This window comes from Triticum aestivum, chromosome 2A, assembly GCF_018294505.1.
Source record: "Triticum aestivum cultivar Chinese Spring chromosome 2A, IWGSC CS RefSeq v2.1, whole genome shotgun sequence".
NCBI lineage: Eukaryota > Viridiplantae > Streptophyta > Magnoliopsida > Poales > Poaceae > Triticum > Triticum aestivum.
The window spans coordinates 39062103-39081977 of NC_057797.1; the positions used below are offsets into that span (position 1 = coordinate 39062103).

Consider the following 19875-nt stretch of genomic DNA (forward strand, 5'->3'; position numbering starts at 1 on the left):
CCAACTCCAATGCATGCAATCTATTGAGCCAAGCATGCCAGGAAAACCGCGAGCTTTGTTCATCGCCAATAGCCTTGCGACGTCTTCAGCATTGGGAGATCTCAAATACTCCTCGCCAAACAGTTGCACAATTCCCACTGCAAAGCGCTTGACACACATGATGACTTGGCTCTCACCCATAGCCAAGTGATCATCAACAAGATCAGCCGGTATACCGTATGCCAACATACGCAAAGCGGCTGTCACTTTCTGAAAGGTGCTATGCCCAAGCTCTCCGGCGGCATTCCTCCTTTGTTGAAAAAAACGGTCATGGCTCGCTAGTTTCTCTGCAATGCGCCTGAACAACTCTGTGCTCATCCTAAACCGGCGACGAAAATATGACTCGGGGTATATGGGATTCTCCGCAAAATAATGTCTGATCAATCTGTTGTGGGCATCGATCCTGTCCCTCCAAATTTTCTGCCGACCCATAACCGAACCACCGTGCTTCAGTTTTTTTTATATGCATAGCTAGGATCATTGCAAGATCTTCTTCCTCTTCAATATCAAATTCTTCTTCGGAAGAATCATACGACGAACTCATCTACAATGTTCAATACTATACTATAAAAACTACAATTCAAAACATGCATCAAATTCATGAAGTTTGAGCAATACATACCTTGTAGGCGTTTTGTCAAACACCTTGCGGACGCGGCGCGGCAGCGAGCGCTCGGGCGCAGTTCCTCGGACGATGGAGGCGCGCGAGGGCCGGCGGGACTAGGAGGGGAAGGGGCGGAAGCGCGGGCGCGCGGGGATAGGCCGGGGAAGCCTGAACGGTCGCCGGGGGCGCGGGCGGCGGCGGCGGCGCGACCGGACGGGGGATGGAAGTGGGAGAGGAAGTGCGGGCGCGAGCGCTGGAGTGTGCCGCGCGCTGCAGCTGGCGCCCCAAATACACCGCGCGGCTAAGTGTTTTTGTCCGCGCGCTCAATCCGTTACAGCGCGCGCGTCGTTTTTGCGCGCCCGCTGGAGCGACCCGCCACGTTGCGCGCGCGCTAAAACGGCCTATTTTGCGGCGCGGCGCTAGTTTAGCGCGGCTGTTGGAGATGCTCTTATGTCTCGGCGGTTATTTGAGGATTTTGGGCGTGAATGCCTCACGGCGCACGCGCGAGGTAGAGTAAATTACACGCACGGTCCAGGAACTTGTCGGCCTGCTACAAAACAGTCTCGCGACTTGTGGATCGCTCTAAAATGGTGCTCATACTTGCCATTACGCTACACATACGGTTCAGCATAGGCTGGACGCAGAGACGGGTGCCACGTCATCCTCGCGAGCGGGTCCAGCCGGACCGCTTAAATCAGATCATGGCCGCTCGGAATAGTCAAATTTCCCCTCCAACCCGAAAATCTCTAGCCCTTAATCCCAAATCCTCTCCGACGCGTTGGGGAAGTACCTCCGGGTGAAGGTAAAACTTGATATCAATGAGTTTCTGGACGTGGATGTTGGGCATGATGGAAAGGCGTTGGGGAAGTACCTCCGGGTGAAGGTAAAACTTGATATCAATGAGCCCCTCCCTAGGGGTTTTGTTCTGGATAGGGCGAGGGGACAGGAGGCGGGGAAGAATGGAGGAGTAGAGGAGCCTGATGAGAATAACAGCACGAAGAAGGAAAAGAAGGACTTACTATGGTGCCGCTTCGAATATGAACACATGCCCGATTTCTGCTATACCTGTGGGGTGATCGGACATGGTGAGAAGGAGTGCAACAAGAAGCCTAGTAGAGGAGAGGCACCACAGTATGGTCCATGGATGAGGGCTGAGGAAAACAGCAGAAGAGGGGAGGATGGAGGAAGAGGGAGTTGGCATGGCCCCCGAGGTAGTGTGGACAGAAGGAGGATTGGTGGAGGGAGAGGGAGTCAAGGGTCGCAAGGATCAGGAGAGAGGAGGCAATATAGCTGGGGGAGGGGTTCTGACGGCTCGGGGAGTAATGCGGCCTCCTGGAAGAAAGAAATCACATGCTCAAAAAATACTGTTAAGGCCACAACAACTGAGGAGAAGGAGGTCACGAGTCCTCTGAAACTGACAGAGAAACCTGACACTGTGACAACAAACAAGGCTGCTAAAAGCCTCCAGTTCCACCCGGCTCCAAGTATGCTACCTGAAGGAGAACAGAGCACTATGGCAGTGGACCTACCAGCGAGCGCTAATCTCCGAGGGGCAATGCAACCTGAAGGTGGGAAGGATGGAGCCGAGGAGACGATCAGGACTGATGGTGTGAAGGGCAGCCCGAGGGAGGAGATGACAGATATGCATGCTGGTAAGGGAAAGGAGGGAAAGAGATTTAAAAGGAAATTGCGGCAGGAAGGAACGGGCTTGAACGATAACCTGAATGTCAAGCTGGGGAAGAGAGGAGGGGAAGATATGGACACATCTGAAAACAACAACGGGAAGAGGGGCAGAATAGGAGATAGTTCTGACTGTATGGATGAACATGGCAAAATAATAAAAGAGGCAGTAGCAGAAGTTCACTGTAAAACCAATAGCACATCGGCCGGGCTGCTTGAGCAGTCCTGCCGGGAGCAATGAAAATAGTAAGCTGGAACTGCCGGGGTCTCGGGAATGGCCCGGCAGTTCGTTCTCTTCTCGAGCTGGGAAGAGTGGAGGATCCCGATATTATGTTCCTGTGTGAGACTAGAATGAAGGAAAAGGAGCTAGGGAGGTTTAGGTGGCTGTTGGGGCTCGCCAACATGGTTGCGTGGAAGGATGAGGGGACTGGGAGAGGGGTGGCTTTATTTTGGCGTCGAGGAGTGGATGTGACTTTGAGATCATATGGAAGGCGGCATGTGGATGTGGATGTGCAGCAGGAGGGTGGCTTGGTTTGGCGACTGACGGGAGTGTATGGAGAATCAGCTATGGAGAGGAAGAAGGAGACTTGGAGGCTCTTGAAAATTCTGAAGCAACAACACCAGAATGGCAGACCGTGGCTTTGTCTGGGAGACTTCAATGAAATACTAACAAGTTATGAGAAGGTAGGAGGAGCGGACCGGCCGCAGCAATACCTGGACGGCTTCCGCGAGGCGCTGACTAACTGTGGACTCCAGGATATTGGATTTGAAGGTGACATGTACACGTGGAGGAATCATAGTAAAGAACTTCGCACGTATATATGTGAAAGGCTCGACCGTGCAACAGCAAATCATGAATGGTGTGACATGTTCCCAAATTATGTGGTAGTCAATGGTGAGCCTAGACACTCTGACCATCGGCCCATTGTCGTGCATGTGGAAGGCATGGACACGAAATGGAAGAGAGATGATCGCCTGTTCCGGTTTGAGGCTCGATGGCTGCAAGAGGATGGGTGCGAAGAGTTAATAAGATAAGCTTGGGAGAATAATTGCTCGGCAGGCGTTGGGGGAGTGACTGAAGGTCTAAGAGCAGTGGCTACTAAAATGCACACTTGGAGTAAGGAGGTTCTGGGGGAACTTAATGGACAGATCAAACAAGCTAATGCTGATCTGGAAAGATGCATGAAAGAGGCGGTCTCAGAGGGGAAAATTAAGGAGGAAGCTAGGCTTAGAAGCTTGTTGGAGGATCTAAAAAGCAAGAAATATACGGAGCTCAAGCAACGAGCACACATGTGGTGGCTGCGTGGTGGAAGCAAAAACATCAGATACTTACAGTCTGTAGCATCATCAAGGAAGAGAATTAATAGACTGAAGGAGATTAGGAGGGAGGATGGTACGGTGGTGGAGGAAGGGGAGGTTTTAACTAACTTTGTGCGTTCGTTTTTTCAGGACTTATTTACATCATCCAACCCACACCGACTATCAGAACTGATTGATAAAGTCCAGCTGCGAGTGACTAGCTCTATGCGTGCGATCCTTGAGGCCGAATACACCAGGGAGGAAGTTAAAGCGGCATTGGATCACATAGGTGATCTGAAGGCCCCGGGGCCGGACGGCATGCCTGCGATTGTATTCAAACGACACTAGCATTTTATGGGTGATGAGGTTGTCAAGGAGGTGCTTGCTGTACTGAATGGTGGACAGATTCCGGAAGGGTGGAATGATACGCTAGTGGTCCTGATACCGAAAGTGAAGAACCCGAAGAGAATCAAGGATCTCCGACCCATCAGCTTATGCAATGTAGTCTATAAACTTGTATCCAAGGTCATTGCAAATAGACTGAAATTGGTGCTTCCGGAGGTTATCTCTGATAATCAAAGTGCGTTCGTACCCGGCAGGCTGATTACAGATAATGTTCTTATAGCTTATGAGATATCTCAGTACTTGATGAACAAGAAGAGTGGTAAGAATGGAGTTGCGGCTATCAAAGCAGATATGAGTAAAGCCTATGATAGAGTAGAATGGTGCTTCCTGGAAGCCATGTTATGCAAGCTGGGGTTTAGCAGAGATTGGACTAACCTCGTAATGAAATGTGTAAGAACTGTCCGATACCAGATCAGAGTTAATGGCGAGCTTACATCCCAGTTTAGTCCGTCGAGAGGCTTGCGGCAAGGGGACCCTATCTCTCCCTACCTCTTTGTCATCTGCGCGGAAGGTTTGTCGGCATTACTACTTGAAGCTGAGGAGAAGGGAACCATGCATGGTGTGAAAATCTGTCCAAGGGCGCCGTGTGTATCGCACCTTTTATTTGCTGACGACTCCATGTTGTTGATCAAGGCTGACCAGCAAGAAGCCGGTGCATTGCATGACGTGCTCCAGCTATATGAGGACTGTTCCGGCCAAAGCATTAACGTCGAGAAATCTGCTGTTATGTTTAGCCCAAATACTTCTGATGCCGACAGAATCTTGGTCAAAAACAAGTTGGGGATACAGAGCGAAAATTGGAATGAGAAATACTTAGGCCTACCGGTTCATGTGGGGCGGTCCAAAAAGCAAGCTTTCAGCTACATCAAACGCAACATGTGTGGTCGCGTCCACGGTTGGCAGGAAAGGTTGTTAGCTAAGGAGAGTAAGGAGGTCTTGGTGAAGGCTGTGGGGCAGGCCATACCCATCTTTGCTATGTCATGCTTCGATTTAACCAAAACCTTTTGTGCGGAACTCAACTCTCTTCTAGGCAAATTCTGGTGGAGCCAACAGGACAAACAAAATGCAATGCATTGGATCAGTTGGGAGAAACTGTCACAACCAAAAGCGGCAGGGGGGCTGGGGTTCCGGGATATGCATACGTTCAACCTGGCGATGTTGTCAAGACAGGGGTGGAGGCTACTTCAAAACCCAACCAGCCTGTGTGCAAGGATCTTGAAAGCCCGATATTTCCCTCACTGTAGTGTCCTTGAGGCCGGAGTCCATGAAGGTATCTCTTATTCTTGGCGTAGCATCCTCCGTGGGCTGGATCTTGTGAAGCAAGGATACATCTGGAGGATAGGAGATGGCACAAGGGTCAATATTTGGACCGATCCATGGATACCGAGACCGTGGTCAAGGCGTGTCATCACACCGAAGGGAGCCAGCCTTTTAACAAGATGCTCGTCACATTCTGCAGATTCCCTTGCGCGAGGGGGTGGAAGACTTCATAGCATGGCATTTTGACAGCAGGGGCTACCACTCCGTGAAAAGTGCCTATAAACTTCAGATGGAGCTGAATAAACATACACAGGAAGGAGCACCAGGATCGAGTTCAGTGCGAGCCGGTCAGCTGAATAGCGTGGAGGATCAGTCCTGGAAGCGCATATGGAAACTCCCGTGTCCGCCGAAACTGCAGATGTTCGTATGGCGCATCAGGCACGAGTCCTTGGCCCTGTGCGTGAACCTTCAGAACAGAGGCATATCTCTGGAGAATTCAAACTGCTTACTATGTGGCAAAGGAGAGGAGGACGGTGGACATTTATTTATCAAGTGCAAATGGGTGAAGGAGGTGTGGAGGCATCTAGGTCTGGAGCACGAACGCAACCAGCTAGAACAGATCACTAGTGTGCATGCGATGCTTGATATACTGTGGGAGTTAGACGAAAAGAAGCGTGTTCTAATAATAACCTTCTGGTGGCAATGGTGGAATCAAAGGAATAAGGTCCGGGAAGGTGAGACGCCCATGCAAGTGGAAGAGATGGTCAGAAGAATCCGATGCAATGCACTAGAGTATGAGGAAGTCTTTACGCCGAAGAAGAAGAAGAGGCCGCCGGAGAAGTGGAATCCACCGCACACAGAGACGATCAAGTTTAACCTTGATGGAGCGTTCCCTCCAGGATGCTCTATGGGTGGATGGGGTGTGATTGCTCGAGATAGCTCGGGGCAGGTTCTGGCTGCTCGGGCCGGCCGTCAGGAGAATATCCAAGATGCGTTTGGGGCAGAGGTCAATGCATTGGCAGCAGCAGTGATGACGGCGTCGGAACTGGGAGCGATGAGGGTTGCCTTTGAAACCGACTCACAGTTACTTGCTGAGGCCATGAACGCCCGTGCGGCAGACTCCTCACCTTATGCATCAATCATTGAAGACCTCAAATACCAGATGAAAATGTGGTTTTCGAAGGTTAGTATCATTGCTTGTAGACGGTCTGCGAATTCAGCAGCACATGAACTAGCCAAGATAGGTCGTATGTGTCTTCCTAATAACTATATGGAGTGGAACTCTATTGTACCGCCCAGTGTGGCTGTTTGTGTCTCGGGTGACATGCCCGAGCACCGTTAAATCTATAAAGCGTTGCTTTGCCTTCAAAAAAAAAAAATCCTCTCCGACGCCGGTGGCAGCATGGGCTCTCTCCACGGTCGCGGCGTGGTTGTGCGCCGCACGCACCGCGCCGGTCGAGCAGCGGCGGGACGATGTGCGCCGCACGCATGCACGACGCCGGCGGCTCGGAGCAGCGGCTGGACGTTGTGCGCCGCACGCACGCACGACGCCGGCGGCTCGGAGCAGCGGCTGGACGTTGTGCACCGCACGCACGCACGACGCCGGTGGCTCGAGGTTGTGCGCCTCAGGCACAGACACAAAGCACGGCGCCGGAGCTCGGAGACCAGGCGTGTGATCCTCGCGCACTCCATGGATGGATGTGCTGGAGGCTCTCCACGGCAGGCTTTTGTGCTCTCGGCGAGTCGGCGACGCCGGAGGCTCTGATGTGTACTCAAGAATCCGATTTGTCAAATGGATAGGATTGGTGACTTACCCATTCCGTGACTTTGGCACTGGACGTTTCGAAAACGGGTTTGCTGTGGCACTGGAGTTCAGTAGTTGATCCTTTGACAGTGGAAATTGTCTGTTTATTTGCTATGCTCTGCTGATGAACTGATATGTCATACAAGGTGATGTTAGCTTGTGCCAGAATGCTATGCAATGTAAGATGTTCTGAATGGTTATCAATGATATGCATTTTTATTCTATCTGGCATGTTCTGGATGAACTTTTATAGCTTATGTACGATCTTTTGCAGCTTCTGAATGCTAGTAGTTCAATTGTAAACTTGTGACGTCCCCGATTTAATCATACACTAATCATGCACGCAAACGTGTACGATCAAAATCAGAGACTCACGGGAAGATATCACAACACAACTCTAAAAACATAAATAAGTCATGCAAGCATCATAATACAAGCCAGGGGCCTCGAGGGCTCGAATACAAGTGCTCGATCATAGACGAGTCAGCAGAAGCAACAATATCGGAGTATAGACATAAGTTAAAGAAGGTGCCATAAGATGGCTAGCACAAACTGAGATACATATCGAAAGAGGCGTAGGCCTCCTGACTGGGATCCTCCTAAACTACTCCTGGTCGTCGGCGGCCTGCACGTAGTAGTAGGCACCCTCGGTGTAGTAGGGGTCATCATCGACGGTGGCGTCGGGCTCCTGCGCTCCAACATCTGGTTGCGACATCCAAAAAGAATGAAAAAGAGGGAGCAATGCAATCGTGAGTACTCATCTAAAGTACTCGCAAGCAAGGATCTACACTACATATGCATTGATATCTGCATAAAAGAGGTAATATCTGTGGGCTAAACTGCAGAATGCCAGAATATTAGGGGGGAAAGCTAGTCCTATCAAAGACTACGCTTCTGGCCGTCTCCATCTTGAAGCATGTAGAAGAGAATAGATGGTAAGTTAACCAAGTATCATCGTATAGCATACTCCTACCCGGCAATCCTCCCCCCGTCGCCCTGTGTGAAAGCGATCACCGGGTTGTCTCTGGAACTTGTCTGGGTGTGTTTTATTAAGTATCCGGTTCTAGTTGTCATAAGGTCGAAGTACAACTTCGGATCGTCCTTTTACCGAGGGACACGGCTATTCGAATAGATCAACTTCCCTGCAGGGGTGCACCACATAGCCCAACACGCTCGATTCCTCTGGCCGGACACACTTTCCTGGGTCATGCCTGGCCTCGAAAGATCAACACGTCGCAGCCCCACCTAGACTCAACAGAGAGGTCAGCACGCCGGTCTAAATCCTAAGCGCGCAGGGGTCTGGGCCCATCGCTCATTGCACACTTGCACGTTGCGAACGCAGCTGTGAGCAGACCTAGCAACCTCCATTACAAAGGAAGTTGCGTTACGCGGTCCAACCCGGCGCGCGCCGCTCAGTCGCTGACGTCAAAAAAAGCTTCGCCTGATACCACGACGTCGAGAGCCCATAATTGTTTCCACGTAGTTGGTTAGTGCGTATAGGCTCGTAGCCAGACTCAAATCAAATATCAAGATCTCGTTAAGTGTGTTATTATGAAATAACTGCGGACGCCGACCAAGGACAGGCCCACCTGTCTCCTAGGTGGTCTCAACCTGTTATGTGAACAAATATTAATAACCATTTTAGAAATGAGAACAACTATTTGCAAGCACTATAGTAAAACAAAACTAAAATTCCTAAACATTGTCATGTAAAAGAACAATTGTTCATAGGCATTGTCATAGAAAAGAACAAATGTTCATAATCAATGTCATATATAAAAAAAATTCATAAGCATTATTTATAGTTGCTTACCTTTTGTGTGTCAGACATGACTGTCCAACGTGAGGTGTTGACAATGCCAAGGTCTACTTGTAGAGCACTCAAGAACCATCTCCAAGATTTTGTGTTTTCAATTTCAACAACAGCAAAGGCCACGGGATAGATACAGTCATTAGGATCCATTCCTATTGCAGTCAACATAATGCCTCCAAATTGAGTTTTCAGGTGACAACCATCTAAGAAAACAACAGGCCTGCAAGCTGAAAGAAAACCCCTCTTACATGCATCAAATGAAAAATAACACTTCTGGAATTGGCCATCATCAGCAACTTCCAAAAAGAATGAATTGCCAGGGTTTGATCTCCTTAATTCTGCTGCATAATCCCACAACATGCTGTATTGCTTTATGTCATCTCCATAGATAATGTTGAATGCTATTTTCCTTGCCCTCCAAAGCTTTTGCCTGTGCACCTTCATGTTCCAGTCTTGCTGAACCATCGACCCTACACCCTTAAGAGAAATCTTCTCACCTGCCCTTATCTTATCAACAAATTTGCTAGCTATGTATTTGGCAGTGAAAGCTTAACATGCCACTTCTTACTGCATGTGTGCTCATCTTTAAATGTTTTAACCATTATACCCCTTGTTCTATTATCATAAGAAGCATATAAATACCATGGGCATCCATCATTGCACTTTGCTCCAATTCTTGTTTTGTCATTTTTGGGAAATGTGATTTGCAGTCTCTCCTTGCAACTATACTCCCTAATTGCATATCTTAGCAGTGCAACAGATGAGAAAACCTGCCCCACATGAAACTTGGGCTCGTTCAAATCCTCTTTAGTGAAATGTTTGAAGTTGAACTTCATTTCTTCGTCATCTGAATCTGGCAATTCTAGACTATCATCTTCAGAATTGGGCTCTTCTGCTAGCTGTTTCCTTTCGTTCTCCCTTTCTTCTCATCATTACCATAAGCATCTTCATTGACCAAATCAACATCACCAACCTCCAGGTCATAGTCACTATCAACAAGCTCTGGGTCATAATCCGAGTCATCAGAATCTGATTCACTACTTGATTCTCCGTTCTCCTTTGTTGTTCCTCTTCTAGTGCTCCTGCTTGATCCTTGAACATTCCTCTCACATGCATACATCATATCAGCAGTGTTGTCTTGAACAACAATGCTTTGCTCTAAAGTACTGTCAATTGTTTTGCTCTTCGTTGGACCGATCACAGGAGGAACATGTGTACAAGGATTTGCTACATCATCATCTCATCCACCTCCACCATAAGAGCCATCATGATCTAGATAGAACATAAGGTATTTGTGCCCCTCCCTAACAAACTTCCTAATGCAATTTGTGACATTGTTCGTCGATATTAATTTCAGTCCATCCTCATTTATTTGCGTTCCAGGTAACAGCAACAGTATGTCTATTCTGCCTGCAGTCTCATAACCCAATACCTCTATTAATACATACAATGTGTCCATGCAGGCAACACTGGCATTACAGTAGTCATAGCAGACCTTGCGACCATTCATATAAGACCTGTTGTATCCAGTGCCAGTGGAAACTCCTCCATGGATGAACTCAATGGTGTAAAAATCAATGCCTTCTTTTGTAAGACGAAAAGAAAAACACCAATTTTAGCATCCGACAAAGAACCCTAAGAATTTGCCTAAACCGTAACTAAACTTGCGCCTAAAGTACCTAAATTGTATAACATATTCGGCAAAAACGATTGACATGGTCATAATACAGGTACTTACGAAGCAAATGTGAGAGATTATGGAGGGTGGTTGAATCTTACCGTACGTGGGCACATGGCCGCCACTGTGTCATTCAATAGGTGACATCGGCGCCATTCACAGCGGCAGACGACGATGTAGTCGCCGGCTCGCAAAATCCCTCGGGAACAACCGCCTCTCGTATCCACGATCACGTCGATCACCACCCACCGCTGCCAGCCATGGTCATCATCATCGAGGAATAACAGAGAGCGACGAAGGTGAAGGCTCGAACTGGAAACGATCTGATTTAAGCGGTCCGGCTGGACCCGCTCACGAGGATGACGTGGCACCCGTCTCTGCGCCCAGCGTATGCTGAAACGTATGCAGGACTGTATGTGTAGCGTAATGGCAAGTATGAGGACCGTTTTGGAGCAATCCACAAGTCGCGGGACTATTTTGGAGCAGGCCGGCGAGCTCCATGACCGTGCGTGTAATTTACTCCGTGAGGCACGATGTGATTCATGTTTCTTTTTTGATATACGACCACGGACAGCGAATTCGGCCCCTCAAACGCCTATCAATATGTTCGCAGACAGTGATTGGTCACGTCTCAAATTTGCTACTCTGCATTTGGATATCTCATACTATAAACATTAGATCCATACAAAAGCATACAAATGACGACATCTGGGTGAGCCTCCGAGGTGCAATGTACATCATCGCTGGTGCTCTCTCGATGACGCCTTCTCTAGGTCTATCCAGAACCTGCCTTCCACCTGCCGACCTCCACTTGGCGCAAATGGGTGGGGGTACGTTCAGTGGTGAATCCAGGAAGAAAATGAAGAGTGGGCTCAAAGTTAACGGCGAGAAAATGACTCATTTTGAAGAGAAAAAAATAGTATCTCCTAATCCTTTGTTGAATAAGCTAAGATTTTGCCAGAATACTACATTGCGTTTGAGCCCTTACTGTTGTGGTGTTTTCCTGTTGTAAGACTCTGTAACAAATGGAAAGTGTTTTAAGCCAAGAAGTACCGACTAATGGTTCCCCGCTATCTTATCGCTACTTGTTAGACCTAGACATAGCAGAAACATTCACAAGAAATAAGAAATTTATTTACATAGCTCATGTGTTGCTTTGCTGTACAGAAACAGTGCAGTCCATGTGTGTTTATCGATGAAACCGCACTACAATGCTGTATTGCATCTGGACTGTTCTTCTCGATCACTAGCGTTTGAGCTCGTGCCTGTAAATTTGTTATTTTTTCGATGTGATGGGCAGCTTTTCAACGTTCTGTCTGAATGAGTTGGTGAACTCACCGACCTTGAGAGAAACTCTGCAGAAATTGGTGCACTGGTTTAGAAGTGTGTTCATCTCCTCCTTCCCAGTCTTCCTCTATGCTCTGGGCTCCTCTTCTTGGAGTTGCCTTGCATCAACCTTGCGTAGTCCTGCGCAACTAGAGTGGATCAGCATAGATCGATAGATTACTAAACACAAGCATGGAAAATAGAATTGTGTCTGAAACTATGTGGCAGCAACATGCAGCAATACAATTTCTTTCGCTTGCTGCTAAGTTGATAGTTTAATTGTATCATTTCTGCAGAGAGGATTCTTACGAGATGGAAAAGAAGGTGCAACAAACAGAGAGAAATTACATATGAGAGAGACGAGGTTTTGTGCAGTGTAAACCGTACTGCTTTTCTGTTCTTCTCTATTTATTCATCGGTTACAGACTAACTTTACCTAAGAACGGGCGTTGGACCGAGTTTAACAATCATGCCATCCCATAGCCATTCTTCCTCCTTCCCTACATAGCCGCCACGATTAGCTTGATCCGTGCCATCCCACAGAGTGAACCAGTAGTAGCAGCCCGACTTCTAACGAAACAAAGCAAGGACTTGGCCAAGATGTATTCAGGTAACAGAAAATCAAACAAGCTAAGGGAAATTGCATGGGATTATATGGGCCAACAAATTATGGAGATGGGGAACGATGAATGTTTGTTTGTATGTCCACAAGTACACGAGTTACCTGCGAAATGCTGACCGGTGAGATGGAAATTTAAGTCTCCTCTATTTGCCGTTGATGACTCTGACAGCAGGCTGGTGGACTTGCAGCCTGATGAGGTTGTTGTTGCGAAGAGTCGCACCCATGCCAAGAAGAACATCCAGCCGAGTCCGAGAGGGCGACCGTGACACGGAGAAGCCAATGCAAGCAGTTATTATTGTTGTTGTTGAAACGTACACATATGTGATCTACTATTGAATCCCACGTCAAGACAAAGCTGAGCACGAAGACAAATTATAAACAAAGAGCAAAACATTTTGCATTCTGAATTATATCATTTATTTAAAGTGCTGATGACTCGGTCCTATTTTAAAATAGCCAATCACCACAAAACTGAATTACTGGCTCCAACGTTTTTATCCTTTTCGAATGTACAATCAGGAATATGCTGGATGAAACACCGGCTTCCATTTCTGTAATTCTTCTACAGATACTGCTTATACAAACTGGCTCTTGATGTTTTGAAATGAATCCTTGATAACAGGTATTGAGAAACGGTGCTAATGTGCAATTAATCAGATATCCAGTTACTGCCAATGTAATTCCTGCTCAGACCTCAAAACAGGACAAAGAAAATGATAAACATCCAGTCAAATGATGAAGAAGGCAGCAAAATATGTGTTCGCAACCAAAAAAACGTGATGGAGACTGCCATGACAGGACACAAGGACATTTCCTGTGATGGCGACAACGCCATTGATGTAAGCTTTTGCCCCCTTTTACAATCACAGTTTTTCTTCATTTTTCATCAGTTGTTGGCTACAAATCATCGCAAGAACACATGGGGTAACATCTACTTATTATGTCATATTAAATTACAAAACCATGCCAAATAGCTCGTCTGGCCATAAAGTGAAACGCAGTGATCTGGTGGGACAAGCCTTGATGCCTTGGTTTCTAGCCAGTTCAAATAAATATGTGACAAATTTGATCTCAAAACCGTTTCAACCAAGCAGGCTCGCGTTCAACCAGTCCCTACAAATACGCAAGGGGAATAATGTAAACAGAGGAAAGGAAGCACTCAATATGGTTATTAAAAAGAAGTACAACTTCTTTGTGGGGTAATAGAAACTATAGCTTCATGACACTTGTAGACTCTTTGACTTACTTGCTGATATCATCGAGGTGGTCGTCGAAATCAACAACTTGCTGCCATTTCTTCGTGGTAACATGATCAGCTAAGACCACATTGGTAGATGGCTCTTTCAGTTTGAGCTGACTGCTTCCATCTGATCCAGCCTGACGCCAGCTTTTTGATGAATCCCTGGTGTATAGCTGCATGTGCCATGAAACAATGTGTCATGAATCATACAAGCTAAAGAAACAGAATAGTGTTGGCGTTTTATCATTACTCTTAGCCAGGGAATTTAGTCCCTCGCGTTTTTCTGTTTTTTCTCACAACTGAATGTAAGTGGTAACAAGTTTGATTATTTCCATAGTATAGTTCAGGGCCTGGTTAGTGTTTTTCCCCATAATGCAGGATGCAAAATGTAACCACATATTGAGTAAGCTTTACTAGTTTAGTCAAGGATTGTAACCCTGCCTCGTGGATCCTAGTTGATATTTATGCTATAAATGCACAATGATCAAAATAATTACTACATTGGAATTTCTGAAAAAATAGTACTCTCCAGGGAAGTTATCTAAAATTCATCCACAGTGCATTTCAGAATATGCAGACTGAGCAAAACCCATTCAAATATGCAGATTGAAACAAATCTCAGTCAGTTGCCACTTAGACATATGAGATAGAACTACAAGAACTACAATTTACAAGTCAGTAATTGATGAGCATTTGGAGATATAAGCTACTAGCATAGCCCTTTGATGAAAAGTAACACTTTGCGATGCTTAATCTGATGCTCTACTCATCACCAGATTTATCAGCTTGCAGAGAGATTTCAAGGTCTGCAGTCGAGCATCCAAAAATCTTAACCTAACAAGTTAATATGACAACTTCAGAACTGATTCTTAAGTTATAAGGTAATGAAATAACAGTGTAACACTGCTATCTCTGTTGATAGATATAGAACACATATGCCCAAACATATTGCTGCCACTCTCCTTAAAAAAAAGCATATTGCTGCTACTCCTGCTTTTGCACTCAAGGTGAACAGATTGCACCAGTGATTCATAAACCCAAGCATAATGCTTCTACTCTCACTTTTGCACTGAAAGGTGACAAATTGCATAAATAATTATTTCATGCAAAAGATGGCTGCTTGCATTTCATGGCATTTAGATGGGCATACGATAGTTTGCATGTTGGTTCAGCAACTTTTCAAATTAAGTTGTGATAAATTAAAATATATGCATTGCTCATAGTGGTTAAGACGCTAAGTTCAACGAATATGTTAGTGTTCAGTTAATTCTTAGGTAACTTACTGATTTGTGAGATGAAACGTGGTTGCCATGTGGAGGCAGTGCATATTAGTTGAAAGTTATAATTCTAGAATGATGATTCAGAAAGTATAAACTTAGCAGTTGCAAAGCAAACTTTCTCTTCCCGAAGCCACCGCCACAAACTAGTTCAATGCATGAAAAATGAAAGAAAACAAGGACTCAAGAGAGAAAAGAATGCTCATGTACGACCATTCATCATTCGAACATATTGATTAGAGGGCTGGGGGTGCATGAGAGGATTTCTTAAGAATTAGTTCAAACTTAACCAAAAAATAACCGAGCATTCGAACAATTAAGCAATTAACTTGCAAGACAGCATAATATTGCTGCAAGATCTATTCCATCACTAGGTAGAAGTCAACACATGGTCTAATTTTCGTCGTTACCAGTAAAAACTCACTTAGAAGATATCTCAGGAAACATACTCATCCGCTGATACCAATTCAAAAGCAATGAAGGGATACTGATTCTCATGGGCGAGTACCTGAACAACTGCGTCGCGGCTGTTCCCCTTGACCACCTCCTCGAGCTTCACGTTGTCCAGCTGATCAGATCAAACCAACACAAAATCAGAAAGGAGAAACCCAATCAGCACCCAAGCGAGATCTCCACACCCCCATAACCGCGCAAGACAGGGGGAACAGAGGAAAGGACAGCACCCACCAGCAGCACGGCGGCGCGGGGGAAGTAGCGGAAGATGTGGTCCCCGACGCGCTTGGCGACGGCGGGGAGGTCGGCGTCGTCGCGGCGCGCGTTGGCGTGGTAGTAGCCGACGACGGCGAGGCCCTGCGCCTGGAAGTGGTCCTCGACGAGGGTGAGCGCGAGCTCGAGCGTGGGGAGCAGCGGGAGGTGGTGCGGCTGGTGGGAGAGCGGCACGGCGTCGGCGACCGAGACGACGGCCGGGGAGGCGGCCGGGTCCGCCAGAGTTCCGACGAGGAGCCCGTTGACGGCCGCCGCCGGGTGCTTGAGCGCGTGCAGCGCCAGCTTCACGTACGCCGCCTGCGCGAGCTCGTACCGGCACTCCACGCCCATCGCGATCCGCCGGTGAGGCCGCTTCCGATCGGGTTTTCGCCGCCTCTCTCGTGCGCGGCGGCCGTCGTCAGATCTGGGTCGAGGGGATCGGAGAGAGTATCAGTCAGATCGGCTTTGGAGCTTTGGGAGGGGAGAGGAGAGGCTCGCGTCGCTGGCCGCCCGATTGGTTATGGACGATCACGACAAGTGAGTTGGGACCTGAAAAATCAGGCCCAAGGGCTTACCTTGTTTCACTTTTTGAGATGAGAGAAATGCAGTACACACACGTACACTCAAACCATATGAAACCACACATGCATACCCTGCATCTACGAGCATCTTTGAGAGACTGTACCGATGAATCCTGAGATTGACGAAGTCATTGCCGAGACCCACTAAAAGAGCATCATCGGAAAGTCTAGAAGAAAACTTAAACACGGTGGACAAGTTTCACCACAAGGAACCTATAGTTAGTCTGCGGGTTTATCTTATTCTTAGGCTTGCTACATATTCTACACTACCGTGGACATGTTCAATAAGGATTAACACATGAATATTGTCGCACAAGAGTTTCCCTCACAAGTAGTATCAGTTGCCGGTGATCTCGTCATATATCCATAATCTAATGATTGGCCCTCCAAAAGACCCCTTCTTCCCGATCCAACCAGTGATTCTCACCTCCCTGTAGTCTCACGAGGATTAATCTTCAGTGTTGTACGACATTCCTGGTTCAGATCGTAGAAACTGCTGCTCCAACGATTGCAATCTGATCTAGGTAGCCCAAGTCCTCCATGTTCACCTCGTAGCCATTCACGTTTTGACGCCCAAAACTGATGTGGGGGCTCGTCGAGATGGTGGATCCGTGAGCGGTCACAAAATTGATGTCGGACAAGTTGGTATTAATAGAGATATCAGTAAACGCGCTAAGTAGGGTGTGGTGCCCCATAAAGGGATTGTTAGTGGTGCCCCATGATGGTTGCATAAGGTGTTGGATGAAGGACCTTGGGCATTAGGAAAAGAGCATTACTTGTTGTGTGAAACCTTCGGTGAGATTCAGTACAAGTTGGTCCCTATTGTATTAAAGTTTGAAACCTACTAATTGGGGTAATGATTGTGGGAAACAGGTATGGAAAATGGGGATGAGGTTGGGGAGGCACCAGCGGACAGGTCCCAAATTGCCACCTGCAATGGGTCCTGGCCGACTCCTCCGGAAGCCCCATTGTGGCTGATGACAAGCACCTCTGTGACGGTGCTGCCGCCGCTCTCTGCGCGAGGAAGCGGGTCGTCGATGACCACCACGAGGGGCCCACGAGGGTGGAGGGCGCGCCTAGGGGGGTAGGCGCGTCCCCTCCCTCATGGCCTCCTTGTTGGTATCTTGACGTCCACTCCAAGTCCCCTGGATCACGTTTGTTCCAAAAATAACTCTCTCAAAGGTTTCATTCCGTTTGGATTCCGTTTGATATTCCGTAGCTGCGAAACACTGAAATAGGCAAAAAAAACAACAATTTGCACTGGGCCTTGGGTTAGTAGGTTAGTCCCAAAAATAATATAAAAGTGTATAAATAAGCCCATTAACATCCAAAACAGATAACATAATAGCATGGAACAATCAAAAATTATATATACGTTGGAGACGTATCAAGCATCCCCAAGCTTAGTTCCTGCTCGTCCTCAAGTAGGTAAATGATAAAAACAGAATTTTTTATGTGAAATGCTACCTAGCATAATTCTCAATGTAATTTTCTTTTATTGTGGCATGAATATTCAGATCCGAAAGATTTAAGACAAAAGTTTAATATTGACATAAAAATAATAATACTTCAAGCATACTAACTAAGCAATTATGTCTTCTCAAAATAACATGGCAAAAGAAATTTCATCCCTACAAAATCATATAGTTTGGTCATGCTCCATTTTCTTCACATAAGAATGCTCTCATATTGCACAACCCTGATGCCAAGCCAAGCAATTGTTTCATACTTTAGTAATCTTAAACTTTTTTCAACTTTCACGTAATACATGAGCATGAGCCATGGATATAGCACTATGGGTGGAATAGAGTATAATGATGGGGGTTATGTGGAGAAGACAAAAAAGGAGAAAGTCTCATATTGACGCGGCTAATCAACGGCTAGGGAGATGCCCATCAATGGATGTCAATGCAAGGAGTAGGGATTGCCATGCAACGGATGCACTAGAGCTATAAATGTATGAAAGTTTAACAAAAGAAACTAAGTGGGTGTGCATCCAACTTGCTTGCTCACGAAGACCTAGGGCATTTGAGGAAGCCCATTGTTGGAATATACAAGCTAAGTTCTATAATGAAAAATTAGCACTAGTATATGAAAGTGACAAAACAAAGAGACTCTCTATCATAAAGATTATGGTGCTACTTTGAAGCACAAGTGTGGAAAAAAGGATAGTAGCATTGTCCCTTTTTTTCTTTTTTTTTCTTTTTTTGGGCCTTTCTTTTTTTATTTGGCCCTTCTTATTTTTTTGGGACAATGCTCTATTAATGATGATCATCACACTTCTATTTATTTACAACTCAATGATTACAACTCGATACTAGAACAAAATATGACTCTATATGAATGCCTCCGGCGGTGTACCGGGAAGTGCAATGAAGCAAGAGTGACATGTATGATAAATTATGCATGGTGGCTTTGTCACAAATACGATGTCAACTACATGATCATGCAAAGCAATATGACAATGATGAAGCGTGTCATGAATGAAACGATGGAAAGTTGCATGGCAATATATCTCGGAATGGCTACGGAAATGCCATAATAGGTAGGTATGGTGGCTGTTTTGAGGAAGATATAAGGAGGTTTATGTGTGACAGAGCGTATCGTATCACGGGGTTTGGATGGATGGGCGAAGTTTGCACCAACTCTCAAGGTGAGAAAGGGCAATGCACGGTACCGAAGAGGCTAGCAATGATGGAAGGGTGAGAGTGCGTATAATCCATGGACTCAACATTAGTCATAAAGAACTCATATACTTATTGCAAAAAATCTACAAGTCATCAAAAACCAAGCACTACACGCATGCTCCTAGGGGATAGATTGGTATGAAAAGACCATCGCTCGTCCCCAACCGCCACTCATAAGGAAGACAATCAAAGAACACCTCATGTTTCAAATTTGTTACACAACAGTTACCATACGTGCATACTACGGGACTTGCAAACTTCAACACAAGTATTTCTCAAATTCACAACTACTCAACTAGCACAACTCTAATATCACCATCTTTATATCTCAAAACAATTATCAAGCATCCAACTTCTCATAGTATTCAACGCACTTTTTATGATAGTTTTTATTAGACCCTGTAAGTGCATCTAGTGCCACCCCTAGTTGGTTTTGGAGTATTGACGACAAACCTAGTTGAGGGACTAATGTGTTTGTGAGAATTGCAGGATAACACAGGTAGAAGTCCCTCATTGATTCGGTTTTACTACCAGAGATGACCCCTAAAAATGTATGAAGACATTGATGTCAAAGGTGGTATATGAAGATATTCACATTGAAGACTATGACAAGAGAAGACACCGCATGAAGCCTATGGAGCTCGAAGACTTAGATCTTTCGTAGTTCTCTTTCATTTGTGTTGAGTCATAGGAACCACCGTACTGCTAAGTGGGGTCCAAGAGAACCAGTCAGAACGACTGAAGTGATGCCTAAACAAAAAAACCTATGTCTTCGAGTGAAGACTATGAGAGCAAATCTTGTCCAGAGTCGGACAAGTCAGCTTTGCTTGTAGCCCAAGTAAAGTTGCCGTGTGA

The 19875-nt window shown here is 46.3% G+C and overlaps 1 protein-coding gene across 1 annotated transcript; it reads right to left on the bottom strand.

The window, feature by feature from the left end:
• Positions 1–13322: 13322 nt before the first annotated feature.
• On the bottom strand, positions 13323–16282 carry LOC123187285 (ER membrane protein complex subunit 8/9 homolog). Its single transcript, XM_044599098.1, has 4 exons — positions 15735–16282; positions 15556–15615; positions 13777–13943; positions 13323–13643 (listed from the first exon to the last, which is right to left on the bottom strand). The coding sequence occupies exons 1-4, from the start codon at positions 16101–16103 to the stop codon at positions 13613–13615; spliced, it is 627 nt and encodes a 208-aa protein (XP_044455033.1). The 5' UTR covers positions 16104–16282; the 3' UTR covers positions 13323–13612.
• Positions 16283–19875: the final 3593 nt, after the last annotated feature.

Coding starts and splice junctions, on each gene's coding strand:
- LOC123187285 (XM_044599098.1), bottom strand. CDS start 16,103: ATGGGCGTGGAGTGCCGGTACGAGCTCGCGCAGGCGGCGTACGTGAAG. Junction 15,616..15,734: donor CCCGCGCCGCCGTGCTGCTG/GTGGGTGCTGTC, acceptor TGATCTGATCAG/CTGGACAACGTGAAGCTCGA. Junction 13,644..13,776: donor CACCTCGATGATATCAGCAA/GTAAGTCAAAGA, acceptor GCGTATTTGTAG/GGACTGGTTGAACGCGAGCC.